Here is a 13,976-nt window from a genome sequence, read left to right on the forward strand (position 1 = left end):
TTTGGTGTATTGGTGGTCATTTATGGCTACAGCTATATTTGCAAATGGAGCCATGGAGTAGAAGCTCCCATTGTGCAGATACTTGGCCTCCGGAAGTTACCGCAACGGGGCTTCTCATGAGACAAAGGTCTTCGCTCCTCGCCGTGAACATTCTGTGCCAATGTGACAGTGTTGATTTTTTGCAATGGCGAGCCCCGAGTCCTATCCACGCCAACAGTATCACTCCCAAAGAGACAGAGTCTGTGCCTTATACTGCAGGGTACTGAGTCAACTGACACCCTCGAGCATCCTTACGGTGTGCATGCTATACAGGTCGCGGGATCAAATGCCCGCTAGCAAGGCTGAAAGCCTCTGTGGAGATGATAGATCTGAAGAACTCATCGCAAGATGCCATCAATAGAGACAGAGATGTCCATGATCAGGGAAAATCCCGCAGGATGGCTGTAGGTGAGGTGCGAGAAAGCACAGAGCTCATGAGCTTCATAGCTGTAGTTTACTGCAGGTGCTCGTAGAGATTTCCTTCCGTTCAGAAACAGAAATAGAGAAAGCTCACCATCAAAATTCTTTCATAACCTCGCCCACTGCCCTGGCAGCCATCCTCTTCTTCTGGTCCTCTGGCAGACCAGCACTCATGTCCTTGACGGCCTGTAATTTGCGCATCATCTGCTCAACTTTCTGGATGTCTTCATCTCCTAGCTCGTCGCCGCCTTCATCGGGGTTTCCGGTCTGATTTGATGCTGCTTTGGGATCGCTTGGCTTCCCATCTGTGGCTTGGCGATCCCCATCATCGCCCTCGCGCTCTATGCGAGCCTCCCAGATGGCCTTTTTGAGGCCCTCAAAGTCTTCCCTGTCAAAGCCGAAATCCAGGTTCTCTGGATCTAGCTCGATACTATCCTCATCGCCTGCACCTCGAACCATCTCGTCTCCCAGTGCCGCCATGTCGCCATCTTCATCTGCTGTCGCAAATGAATCCCAGTCATTGGACTCGAGAGCCTCGAGCACGCGAGGAATGCCCATTTTCTCTGGGTATTGGTGAGCAAAAGGATTATACTTGGAGACCTGAGGGGATGTGGACAAAGTCAAATACACAAAACTTACCACCAAACTCATTTTTTGCATCGTCTGACGTGGCGGATGAGCCAACGTGCACAAACTCAAGCCCGGCATCTCCACAGACCTCATCCCACATGTCCAAGTCGTCGAGATGGGGGACTTCACCGATGCCGATGCCAAGACCCACACCGTCCCATTCCCACCCGCCAAGTCCCTCCTTGACGACCCTTCCGACCTCCCTGATCAGGTCCTTGTGCTGTGAGGCCGAGGTGGAGGATGAGACAGGAAACACAACGACCACGCCGCCCAGCACCTCAAGGACTTCTTTGGCTTCGGGGGAGAGAAAAGACGCGGCCCACTCGGACGCAGTCGTGATGAGATCCAGCCATATGGGCACTGTGGCTGTGTAGTAAGCTGTTTGCAGGTCGAGGTCGTGGGTTGTGCCTGCAAGCGAGGTTGATGCTGAGGCGGGCTCAGGGCTGTTGCCAGTAAGTTCTGAGGTATTTTATGTCAACTGGCCATCATCTCATCAGGCGTTGAATTGAAGATTGAAATGAAGACTCTGGACGGTTGGCTTCGGTGCCTACCTTTGATGACCCGGCTGAGGTGCTCCGTTGAGTCTTCCAATGACACGGCCAGTATCCTTCGTGGATGCAAGATGGGTTGAGGTTTGACCATGGCGAATGGACTTCGATGTGAGAAAGGCAGCACTGGAGAAACCAACTCTCAACTTCTCTTCTTAGCTCAGACTACGGTGAGGTTGACTGGGTGGGAAATAAATGGATAAGGTTCTGAGGAAGATAGACGTCTGTGTTGTCTCTGGCTGGTTGATGCCAGCCAAAATGCCAATGTAGTACTGATCTACAGTGCAGTGCAGTGGGCGTGCGCTTATGTAATTCCAGGCCCGTGGTTCAGGGGCTCCTGCAGCCTATGGGTCCCTAGGCTCTGTCTGCTACAGCTATTCAGACCGGCAGGCCGGTTGACTTATACAACGCCGACTTTCTTTTCCAGCCATCGCTCCCCAAACGGCCGGACCTTCCGAGGGAGTTCCGTGAATCTCAGCACGGCTTCAACGTCTAACACGTGGAGACAGACACACTGACAGCGATACATCCAAGGCCTATGTCAACAGCAACCGGTCGAGTTGACGCATGACGTTCCCGGCCCCGGACCTGTCCGGACCCGGCTCCGGAACTGTCGCATCAGCAATGGAGTTCCGTGTGGACGGAGGAAAAACCGGGTCGGGGCCGGAGAAAGAAGACTGCGGAGTTGCCTGTCTCGATGGACTGGAACTTTCGGCCGAGCCGGTCCAGGCCATGGCTCGCACAGCTCCCATCAACTTGATCGCCACGACTCCTCGATCACGATATGGAGTTGTGGTGGGGAAGATCTAGTGTAAGGCTCCTTGCCGCGCCTAGAATGAAGGATGAGGACCTCGAGAAGGGAGCTATCCGCAAATCTTGGTGTTCAGTTTAGCTGCAATCATCGACTGTGGTTGGCTTCTGCTTGAGTCGACTCGGTGGAGTTATGCGCCGGCGCCGATGCGGCGCGTTGGATGGAATGCCGCCCTATAGATACGCACCACGCTGCCTTCTTCAAAGGCACCCTTTCAGGGCTCCATTGTCAGCATGATCGGGGCACGGAGGCCAGATGGAGTACATGGACAGCAGTCTATCGAACAAGCTTCTAAGGGAGCAGCCGACGCGGAGGGACGCCTCATCGCTTCCAGCCCTTTGCGGTTCAGGCACCCGGCATCAGGCGTCTGTTGAGAGGTGGCTATCCCAGCAAGTGCACCGGACCTTGGCCATCGAGGCGAGCAGGTCGTTCAGCAACCAACATACAACGCCCGGGGTAGAGAAGATTGCGCGCCGTGCTGTACCCACTCATGCTCACCATCCCATCCCGATTAGAGACGGGCCCCACGCAGTCATGGCCGCTGCGAATTCACACTTTGTCCGAGGCGAAGTGACGCGTCCGGGGCTCTCGGAAGATGGCAAGATGCCAGGTCCCACATGTCGACCCTCGGCGCAAATGTGAACTTACTATTTGCGCCTCCCTCAGATTAATGTAAAATTCACCAGACCCGCCTATGGTGGGCCAGCATCTATCTCCGCCCTCCCATGCTGACATGTGTGCTTCCCAGATCGTCAAGGGTGCACTGGGTACCTCGCCAGTACTTAGGCTCTGTCCCCACCCATCCCGAAACAAATCCTGCCCTCCGCACGGGTAGGCGGGACAGCGGAAAGGAAGGGCCGCGAAGCATCTAGAGCACGTTTCGCGTTGGAGCAAAGGCGCGCCGGGCTGATGTATGTCAGGCTGGACGCGCGTTCCGGGGGGTGACGGGTTCGCCAAGAGGGAGATAATTAGACGCCAAGCTAAGTCCATGCGGGCTGTCTGTTGCATTCGCGAGCTTCCATGCGGACCTTGGCTGGAGTTTCCACGGCTCGTGGCTGGACGGGGGTTGTGCTGGTAATCCTCGATCGCAAGCACGCTATCACACGATGTCACACGATAACGTATCATGGCCTCGTTAACCCGTCGTCGCAGAGCACCAGGCACTCGCGTAAGTCAAACACAGCTGCGTAATAGAACTGTTCGGATGGAGCCGCAAACCCTCAATTCACACCATTAGTTCTGCCGTCTAGCCTGAGTGAACCACTTCAGCAACACACCGCACATTAAGAACGAACGCCAGGCTAAATGCAGGTTGATAAGTAGCCAATATAGACATCCTGTGAAAGGCAGGAACCCAAAAAGACCCATCGCCCTTCATCGCTCCTCACCCATGACCCATGACCCATTGTACTCGTGCTCCCATTTCGCGGCGGATACAATCAGTCCACCTCGTCCTCGTCGGTTGTCTGCTTATTCCTCGCATTCCTGCTTGCATTCGCGTTCGCAAGAGAGTTGTTCGACGCTTTTCGCAGCAGCCCACTCACGCCGCTACCCATGCTCATATTACGTCCTCCACTGCTGTTAAACGGGTTGGTGGGACTGCTTGGTTTTGGGTTCAGAGGACCAGAGCTCTTCCTATCCGCTTTTTGCCTCTCCTGCTGAGATGGCTCCTCGTTGTCGAGCTCGTCGCTGCTCGTGTCAAAGAGACTGTCATTGTCTCCGTAGATATCGTCCGGCTTCCTTCGTTTGCCCATGTCCTTGTTCGCAGGGCTCAGTCTGCTCATATTCACACCAGGCTGGTCCGCGTACAAGTTCGGGTCCCTACCCAGAACTTTATCAGCCTTGCTCGGTGTCTTGCGCGGAGGACTTGGCCTCTCGTCCCGGTAATGCCGGCCGGCTCCTCTCAATGGCGGGTTCCAGGACGGTGGCGTAGGCACAGATTCCACATCGGCCCCGTCATCCGGCACGCCCCAGCCAGCAGCACGTTCCCTCGCACGCTGCTCATTGCGCTCCCGCTCGACGCGTTCGGTGGCCTCGACCCACTTGGGAGATGGCTCCCACGTCCACCCGTCGCCGGTCGTGGTCATAATCGGTAGGCCCCAAAGCCAGGGGTTGTGACCAAAGAGGTGCAGCAAGTTCCGCCTCCAGCCTAGGTCGAATGCGTTGGGTAGCTTGCTGCTGTCCTGCTCTTCGAGATATTCCTCATACCTCTTGCGTGCGCGGTGGCGCTCCATCTCCTCGTAGGTCCTGTGTCTCGGCATGCCGCTGATCAGCGTCGCGTTTTCCTCGTCTCTCTGACTCGGTGCCAGTGTTCGTAGTTCCTCGCCCTCCTCTGGCCGGCTAACACCTGGCAGTATATTTTGGTGCGCGTCCAGCAGTTGCTGCCCGTAACGCGGCATCGGCACTCCTCGTCCGTCAGTGTGCTGTGCTTGGTAGGCATTCTGCAACGTCTTTCGCAACGGCGAGAGATACCTCGTCTTCTCGAGGCACTCGATGGTGGTCTGCCCGCGAGCAGCCAACATAATATGCCACGCTGTGAACGCGCCGACAACCAGTGATATGATGCCCGCAATGACACACAATACGATGTAATTAACCGGCATGAGCGATTCGACGTAGGTCACGTCACTGACAATCTCGTCCCAAGTCCAAGACCCCGCCACCAAGAAACTGTACATGCTGAACAGCGTTGTATATATGAGGAACAGTAGGAACGCCTTGTGGTTGCGCAGTCCGATGCAGGTGGCGAGCCAGGGGCAGTGGTGGTCCATCTTGAGGACACACCGCCTGCAGGTCGAGCAGTGATGCGCGCGGTCGGGCTTGCGGGCCTGGCATTTCTTGCAAAAGCGTATCTCCCCGTTCGACTTGACGGTCAAGGTGGTTGGGTTGGTGGTCGCACGAGGCTCGTGTGTGGGTAGGGTGCTGTACCCGCTGTCGTTGGTGGTGCTGCCGGGAGGGGTGAACACGGCCGTCGTGTAGGACCAGTTCAGGAGAGCATAGAGAATTATAGCAAGGAGCGATGACCATTTACCTATGGGACGAGGCAAGAGCTCATAGTTAGCGAGCTAGGTCTCGTTGTCTGGAGTCCACATTGCACCCGAGCTCCCCAGTCACGGACTGTAGGTGTTCATACCTATCCAACTTGACTTCTGGGCATCATACCCTATGTTACAGTCGACAAAGACGGCCCAAGTTGTGATGCCGTAGACGAAGGCGAGAGGGAAGTACGTAGCGCATCGGCAGCAACACCTCTCGATCCTCCTCGCCCAGCGAGCCATGACGGAAGAAGTGTCGAAAGAGTGGCGCCCATCCATCGGTGTATCAAAAACTTAGGCTGAAGGTTTGAAGTTTGTAACCATTTCAAACCACAGAGCAGCAGCAGGGCATATCAAATACAGGTGGAAGAAGAAGAAGTGGCATGTTAAGAAGCAGCAAAGTCGTCAGGAGTAGCCGTTGTTCCGTTCGGCGCTGACGGCATGTCGTTGTTGTTGTTCCCGGGTGAGGCTGAGTGCGGATCGCCCCCAAGGTTGTGTGCAGCAGCGAATCACACCCCCTGTTTTGAAACGGCTGCAGGGGCCGAGAGCCTCAGTCAGCGCGTCAACCGGTCACGCTCCCTGTACGAGCCTACTGCTAAGCTCTGCGCGTCGAGGACTAGTAGCATTCATCCTCCTGGACACAACCACTTTTGGTAATTTCAACCTGCAATGTTGCTATGATTCGATCTATGGTGATTCGAGAGCCAGTACACACAAAGTATTCCTTTACCGACATGAGGATCAGAGCGCGGATAATCTTCTGGGTCCCATCGTGTATGAGGGATTTCCGTTGAGATTCATCTTCAGTCTCTGGACCCGATTTTGACCTTTCTTCTTTTCCCCCTTTTCTTCCAAATAGCGACTTAGCAGTAATCAATCCGTATGGGCGGCGAAACACCCCCTCTTCCCTGGGAAGCAGGCTTAACAGTGCGTCAAGTTAGAAGCGCCGCAGCATGTCATCCGTCGTGAATTGTATGTAGACAACAGTGCGCAGCCTGATCACCAGCGACTGCAAGAACTGCCTCCACCCTTTCTCTGCGGCCGCCAGCCTGATCCAAGAGGCTCGGCATTAGCAACGCTATCCTTCTGCTCCTGCAGAAGTTCAGGACGTTGATCCCAAGTGTCCCAACCCATAGCACTGAGCTGACCCCAGACGTAACCGCTTGTCTGCTGTTGAGGCTCCGAGGATTGGCCCCAGACACCAGTGGGCTGCTGCCGATTCTTGTGCTGCTGCTGCTGCTGAGACTCCGAGGACGGACCCCAGGAACCAGTGGGCTGCTGCTGCTGCTGCTCTGGCTGTTGACGCTGCTGCTGCTGACGACTGCCGGAGTGCTGACTCCAAGGGCTAGCATGTTTCTCTTGTAGCTGAAGCTGGGAAAGCGCATTCGCAGTCAGGGCCACCTCTGGGCCAGAATCACCACGGCCGCTGTCATTCTGTCCGTATGGCGTGGATGGCGGACCGTGTCTTCTGATCTGCTGCTGCTGTTTGCTCAGGGTCGCCTCCGTGAGCCCTGGTCGAACAGTGCGGGCCGAGTTGCCTCTACCGTTGGTTCCATGTATCTGCTTGTGACCGAAAGTTGGGCCTGAGGTCTTCTGCGTACCATAGAGCTGTTTGAACTCCTCCTGGAATTCAAATTTTTGAGTGAAGTCATTATGGACGCCTCCAACCTCAGCCATTCCCCACGTAAGTTGATCGAGGAATATTCTGTACATGTCGTACTCACTCAAGGCGTGACGCATTGCACACTTGCGGCTCTGGGACTCGACGTGTGCGGTGAGCGCGTAAACAGTATCGAAACGGTCCAGACAGGATGGGCACCTAAGTTTGTTGCTGCTGTGGGTAGCTGACTTGAGATGCTGTATGAGCGCATCCTTTTTGTTGAAAGTCTTCCTGTGCCGGTGTAGTTCCAGGTTAGCAACTTTCATACACTCATCTAAACCCGTACGCAAAGAAGGACCCAGAATCATCATTGCGTCATGAACATCAAGAATGTTCATGCTGGTCAATAATGGAGTAGTTTCTGCTTGTTGACCTAGGGAAGAGAAGGTGATAGCTGCACTTACTTGCATGTTGCCTGATGAGGACACTTGTATTTTTGGAGGATGTTATGCCAGCACTTCTGAGGATCGAAGTAGGGGCTACTGGGGTCGACAGTGTCACTGTTCAAGCTGCGGGCACGCTCAACTGCAGCTTGCTGATTATCGTTGAGCGTCTGTAACTGCTCGGCAGTTGGCTTCTGGGCGGGGGCCGCGTTCGGGAATAGGTTCCTGTCCCTGGCCCAGTCGTTCTCCTCATACTTCCCGTCCAGGGGGTTGCTTTGATCTCCAGTGAGGATATCTGGGGCTTTGGTGCTTCCATGAAAGTACTCGCGGTGGGCCATCCTCGGGAACGTCCCATCATCCAAGCCGACAGGCTCTGATGAGCCCCATGCGTTTGTATCTCTTCCCTCCCACGCCGACAGCAGATTGGCACTTTCCTGCCAAGGGGCTTCAGGCTCCGCGTCTTGTCCCAGATGCATGGAAAAGTCCTTCGGTTTTATGTTGGGCACATCTTGCCTGCTCGCCCGATCAAGTCGTGCAAGACCTTTCGCGAAGCTCAACTTTGACGCAAACCGAGCTTGGAGCTTCTCGATGTCAAGCTGGCAACACTGGCCAAGTTCCACATGCTTGACAAAGGAGGATAGCGTTACGAACTTTACGTCGCAACCGGGGCAACGAAAGTCTTGCTTGTGAGCATGAAACTGGAGGCCAAATCAGCCATGTCCACGCAAACACACCATGTAGACCAATCGCATCATCTCTTACCTGTCGTAGATGTTCACCCACACCGCCCAAGGTGTGAAAGTCTATGTCGCAGATTTCGCACCAGAGGTGCACCGCCTCTCGATCTGGATGGTTCTCTTCTTTGAGCTTTTTCGCTTTATGAGCGCGTAGGGCGTCTATGGAAGGAAAGGTAGCGGTACAGTAGGCGCAGGTCGTGGGACCGACCTGCTGCAACTTGGGCGCCCCTTCCTGCCACTCCTGTTTGCTGTTCATGTTGCAACGCTGTGCGGCCAACAAACGGGTTTTGCCGTTAGACTTTTCAAAGGTTTGATGTTGTCATGTGGAACTTCGTCAGCCACAAGGTATTGTTGGTGACAAACCTTGCTTGATCAAGCCTTGAGAGTCTTTTCGCCCACCGCAAGTAAGTTGTGCGAGACAGAAATCTTGTGTGATGCCTGGTAGGCTCGAACGCTTAGGCTGGTGAGTTGAAGTCGTCGAGCACACTCGTGTTAACTGTGGAGAGAATTGCGAGTGCGAGTGTTGGGAGTTGAAATGGTGGGAAAGAGGGTCAGGCCAAATTTGTGAGTTGTTGACGTTTACTTTCGATCCCAAGGTCTGGCAGGAAAAGGACGCGGAGGCAGCAGCGTTCTTTCTTGCCCGAGGAAGCACCTCTGGCTTTCAGCAATGACTTGCACCCTGCAATAGAACACAGAACAGAAGCGAATATGTACTTGGGCTTTTTGAAATTCAATGACCACCTGGAGCTGCTCCGGACAGAGAAGTAGGGTAAGACCGTCCAAGCTGGTGGGTCAAGCATAGAATCCCTCGATTATCTGCTGCCAAAAACCGAGAACTCGAAATACCTTAAAATGTACCTACCTTGTCTGTCTGTATACACACATATGGCATTTCAACTTTCCATCAGACTCTGAAGAGGTTGTAAACCAAGAGTCCGCGGTTCACTGTCCTTTCTTTCTAGGGTTTTTGCGTACACGATGGTTTAGAAAGGTCTGTCTCTTTGGTATCATTCTTTTAGTCCTCCTGCTTCTGCTAAACACAACACTGGCACAACAGTGAGGGCAGTAGTTCTGCTTGCGGTTCTGGAGGTAACCATGTCTTGCCTTTTCCATCACATCGAGACGAGCCATCGAAGATAAGTTTAATGGCTGGTTCTGAGTCTTGTGATTCGTTTCATTCAGATGATGGCAAAACGAGCAAAGCCTGGGCAGTTCAAGATCACGGCACTGAAATGACAGATCCAATTACTGTCATGTCTGGCCGTCGGTCTAAGAGCTCCTCATGAAAGGAGCAAATGCATTCCTCAGCGCTGGCAGCCAGTCTAGCGGCTTCGAGTGAAATCCATGTAGAAAGTAGCAGCTGTTCGATGGGAAGAAAATGGGTTTGTCCCAGGTCCATAGAGGTGTCTCAGTGGCGCGCGGGTGGAAGCTCACGGGTGAGGTATGTACTGTAGACTGCATCGTCCTCGAACTTACACCGGCTAGGCTCTAGCTCACTCGCTGCAGCGGCAAGTGGGGCAAGCTCCGCAGCGTCATCAGCCGCCCGCGTAACTACTTGCAGTGAGCCAACCCACATGGTACCTGATCAGTCAGTCACCACGGGCCTGCGGCGTCTCATCTTGGTACGATTAACAAGACACATTGCAACCTGAGTACTGCCCACCACTAGATTCAGTACCACTATTATCTTTTGTCTTATCCCGCTTAAATTTCACCAACCCAGTCCTATTCCATTCGAGATGTTCGGTTCCGACTAATACCAAGCCACGTTTCCCTTCCTGTGATACCCATCCCCAGCATCTCGCTCCTTATCAGCAGCATCACAGAGGTGCTTCCTGCCTCTCTCACTCTTCGACTATGGCGACCAAATTTAATTCCAAATCGCCCACCATGAAGCGCATAAGTGAGCATTGCAGCCTTACAAGAACGCCGCCCATTTTCGAAGATTGAGAACAGCTACTGACAAGCCTTCCACTGTGCAGTGCGCGAGGCTCAGGAGATGTCCAACTCACCGTCTCCAGATTACACGGCCTCACCTCTGGAAACCGATCTCTTCGAATGGCACTTCACACTCCGCGGCCCCCCAGGTTCTTCTTACGCCGACGGTCTATACCACGGCCGCATAGTCCTGCCCCCGACTTACCCTCTCCGCCCGCCCTCCTTCCGCTTCCTGACACCCTCGGGGCGATTCGAGGCCAACCGCGAGATTTGCCTCTCAATAAGTGGGCACCACGAAGAAACGTGGCAACCGGCTTGGGGCGTCCGGACAGCGTTGGTGGCGCTGAGGAGTTTCATGGAGACGGACTCAAAGGGCCAGCTCGGCGGCCTGGACACGACAGATGCTGTGCGGAAGAGACTGGCCACCGAGAGCAGGGGTTGGAGGTGTAGTGGCTGCGGGGGCCGGACGAACGAGGACATCATCAAAGAATGTGAGGACGCCGCGAAGGCCGCCGAGGCGGAAGCAGGGGAGGGCAGCAGCAAAATCCAGGAAGTCGAGGTGCCACCGGAGCTGAGCATGGGGTTCAAGGACGAGATGGAGAAGACGGCGGCGGCGGCCGCCGCCGGAGCCGCCGGAGGAAGTATCGAGGCGACTGCGCAGGCTATGGAGGACGCGGAAACCGCCGAGTTGGCAGAAGGCTTCGTGCAGACGGTGCCACGAGCAGATCTCGGGAGTGGAACAGCCGCGTCAACAGCCGCCGGTCTGGCGCAACCAGGCCAGACGGTGCCTCGACCTACAAGAACAGTACCGCTGCCAAATGTGGCGCACAACACTGCCGTACCGCCACAACAGGCACAACTGCTGCAGCAACAGCACACGCTAAACGACAGAGGGGTACCTAAATGGATAGATAGGGTCATCGCCGCACTCGTGGTCTGCCTGGTTGGCATGATATTGAAGGTTATCTTGGGCTTGTAACAGATTGTGGCTTTTGTATTTGGTGTTGGGAGGCTAGGGAGCAAGGCGTTCTTGTGTGATTACATTCACCTTTGGATGGACGGCAGGCTGGTAACATAGATTCTCAACAGGAGCCAAAGAGCGTGTACAAGACCTGCATGAACAGGAGTACTTCATGATACAGTTCCGGCGAATACCTATGTTTTCTCTGGGTCACTCCTCGAACCTGGCTATGCTCGATGGGGTGCTCAGACGCGTCGTCTCTGCCCTGCCCAAGACCACTAACAATCGGGGCATCGAAACATACGCCATAGTTTGAGGTTGAATTATGCCTTTTCAAAATGCTACAAAAAACTTTCAATGAGTGAAGATGAGTCTAAATCCTGATCTACCTTCACTTCCCACTGCTATCTGGATGAGCTGCTTTGAATATGACGGAATCATAGGCTCCACGACGAAGAGTGGTTTCTTGAAGGCGGCTGGCTCTATTAGACCGTTCACAAGCGGCAAAGCGAATGGCGTTCCAATCAAATTTTCAAAGCAAACGACACCGGTATGTGATGCTTAACTATGCTATAATCTCATACACAGCCGGTTTGTGCGGCCGGCTTGCATGAAGCCCCTGTGGGGTTCTTCATGGTGTAGCGAAAACATTAAATGCTTTTCCCAACCCGGACCGCTGAGCCTTTTCCTCTTTTCGGTGCAACTTTAGATTGTGAAATACACGTGAGCCCATTCTCCAAACATTCCCCCCTGGGTCACAGACGCAAGTATTGTCGGACGACTTGCAATACGTCAGGCTAGTCTGTTTAGCCCATGATCATGCCCTTCATGCTAGACATGTCGCCTTCCTTGGCTGCGATTTCGAAGTAGCTGTAAATGATACTTTGGGGGCTGTTAGCAGATGTATCCAGCAGCGTGGAGCGATTGAGACTTACGTGACAGCAAGCAGGGTTCCGGTTCCGGATCCAAGCGCGCCCATCAAATCGCTAGCAACGGAGAGGGCTCCGATGCAAGCGCCGCCAAAGGCAGCGGCAGTGGGAATGATGCGCTTGAGCTCCTTGTACATGCTCTGGTCACGGTGACCGGCCATAACCAGACCCTGGTCCTTCAGCTGCTTGGCGACGTCGCGGGGGCTCGAGCCAGAAACCTCGATCCAGGTCTTGGAGAAAATAGCACAGGCAGTGAGCATGTAGGCGATGTAGACGAGGGTGTGGATTGGGTCGATCAGGGCATCCTTCATGTTCAATGGCGGAGACATGTAGTAGACGAGACCGGACACAGGGGACAGTTGGCCAGAACCCTCCTTAGCCTCCCACACGCCGAACAGACGGACGAGGAGGTTCTCGCCGAAACGAGTTGCCAGCATCTGGGAGATGAGGAAGACGTTGGACGACAGGGCCGACTGCAGCATGATGGGCATGTTGGATGTGTAGAACAGTCGCACGGGGTAAGATCCACGAGCACCACGCTGGCGGGAGGACTTCACAGGAATCTCGACACGGAAACCCTGGAGGTAGATGACAGCGGCGAAGACAACAAGGGTGGCCAGAAGGTTCATGATGTTGGGCAGGTTCTGCCTGTAGAAAGCCTCCTGCAGAGCGCGCTGCTTGTTGGGCCATGTCATGAGCAGGTGGAAGAGAGCGATGACAGCGCCCTCATACTCAGGACCACGGCCAGTGTTGATGCTGGTCGGGGAAAAGGCCTTCCACATGATAGACTCGCAGATGTTGGTCGCGATGAAGAGAGAGATACCGCTGCCGAGACCGTAGCCCTTCTGCAGAAGCTCATCGAGGAGGATGACGATCATACCGGCGATGAAGAGCTGGAGAATCAGCAGAACGACGATGCCGGCGCCAAGGTCGGAGGGAGGACCGTAGAGTCCAGTGAAGACGTAGACAGTTGCGGTACCAGCGGACAGGATGAAGGCGAACAGCTTCTGGGCGGTCTGGTAGAGCTCGCGGTCCGACTTGAGGTCGAGGTTGACGTCGATCAGGTGGGTACCAGCCAGAAGCTGGAAGACCATGCCGGACGAGACAATGGGAGTGATACCAAGTTCCATCAGAGTTCCACGGTTACTCGCCATCATCATACGGAGCCAATATAGCGGGTCGGAGGTGTCTGAGGAGACGATGCCGTACAGGGGCATCTGGCTCATGACCAAGAAGATCAGGAGGGTAAGACCTGTCCACATCAACTTTTGGTTGAAGGGAACCTTGGTCTCGGGCTGCTGAACCTCGGGGAGGAACGGCACGAAGGGCTTGACCAGGTCGAGGAATCGAACTGCAGCGCAATCGCGCACGGGTTAGCTCTTTGCCCAGACACAATTGACCACACGACACCATGATGGAGGCAACCTCGGTGTGCGGACGTGAGCGCGAGGCCTTGAGGGGTCGTGTTCGCGACTGCACGAGGGCAGGACAGCAACGGACGATCGACTTACGGCTAGACATGATGGGCGATTTGTGGTCGGAGTGAACTCGATTAGAGATTCATCCAAGGGAGGAAAGAAAAAAAGAAGGCGAGCGGCAATGGCTCGGTTGAAGAACAAAACGTGGACAGAGCGTTGGAAAGGAGAGGAAGTTGGTCGAAGGAGTCCTGAACCGCGAAATAGTAGATAGATCGCAGGTTGTGTTGAGCTAAGGTAGGCTGGCTGTAATCTGGCTTCAACTCGGGCCAGGTCTGCCGATTCGTGCACCAGTCAGGCAGTCCAGGTGCAGGGAGCTCTCCTAAATTGTTGATGTGTCCAGAACAGCCAACCAGCAGCGGTATGGCGAATTCTACCGACCCTTGCAAGAATATTTCGTCCCTGTCGTC

At 54.6% G+C, this 13,976-nt stretch overlaps 5 protein-coding genes across 5 annotated transcripts; 1 reads left to right on the plus strand and 4 right to left on the minus strand.

Moving 5' to 3' along the window:
- Positions 1-555: 555 nt before the first annotated feature.
- Positions 556-1,731, minus strand: J7T55_001785 (lpha and gamma adaptin binding protein p34; the record flags this gene model as incomplete). The annotated part of the gene is made up of 3 exons (XM_053142684.1): positions 556-1,022; positions 1,099-1,548; positions 1,641-1,731. The coding sequence occupies 3 exons, from the start codon at positions 1,729-1,731 to the stop codon at positions 556-558; spliced, it is 1,008 nt and encodes a 335-aa protein (XP_052994239.1).
- A 2,156-nt stretch (positions 1,732-3,887) lies between these two features.
- Positions 3,888-5,726, minus strand: J7T55_001786 (palmitoyltransferase pfa3; the record flags this gene model as incomplete). Its single annotated transcript, XM_053142685.1, has 2 exons — positions 3,888-5,479; positions 5,582-5,726. The coding sequence occupies 2 exons, from the start codon at positions 5,724-5,726 to the stop codon at positions 3,888-3,890; spliced, it is 1,737 nt and encodes a 578-aa protein (XP_052994240.1).
- A 756-nt stretch (positions 5,727-6,482) lies between these two features.
- On the minus strand, positions 6,483-8,519 carry J7T55_001787 (uncharacterized protein; the record flags this gene model as incomplete). Its single annotated transcript, XM_053142686.1, has 3 exons — positions 6,483-7,374; positions 7,548-8,224; positions 8,289-8,519. 3 exons carry the CDS (start codon positions 8,517-8,519, stop codon positions 6,483-6,485), a joined length of 1,800 nt encoding a protein of 599 aa, XP_052994241.1.
- Positions 8,520-10,153: 1,634 nt separating this feature from the next.
- Positions 10,154-11,180, plus strand: J7T55_001788 (ubiquitin-conjugating enzyme; the record flags this gene model as incomplete). The annotated part of the gene is made up of 2 exons (XM_053142687.1): positions 10,154-10,166; positions 10,246-11,180. 2 exons carry the CDS (start codon positions 10,154-10,156, stop codon positions 11,178-11,180), a joined length of 948 nt encoding a protein of 315 aa, XP_052994242.1.
- Positions 11,181-11,968: 788 nt separating this feature from the next.
- Positions 11,969-13,612, minus strand: J7T55_001789 (transport protein sec61 alpha subunit; the record flags this gene model as incomplete). Its single annotated transcript, XM_053142688.1, has 3 exons — positions 11,969-12,032; positions 12,098-13,442; positions 13,603-13,612. 3 exons carry the CDS (start codon positions 13,610-13,612, stop codon positions 11,969-11,971), a joined length of 1,419 nt encoding a protein of 472 aa, XP_052994243.1.
- Between the last annotated feature and the right edge of the window lie 364 nt (positions 13,613-13,976).

Source organism: Diaporthe amygdali, assembly GCF_026229845.1.
Source record: "Diaporthe amygdali strain CAA958 chromosome Unknown NODE_12_length_1037015_cov_66_201586, whole genome shotgun sequence".
NCBI lineage: Eukaryota > Fungi > Ascomycota > Sordariomycetes > Diaporthales > Diaporthaceae > Diaporthe > Diaporthe amygdali.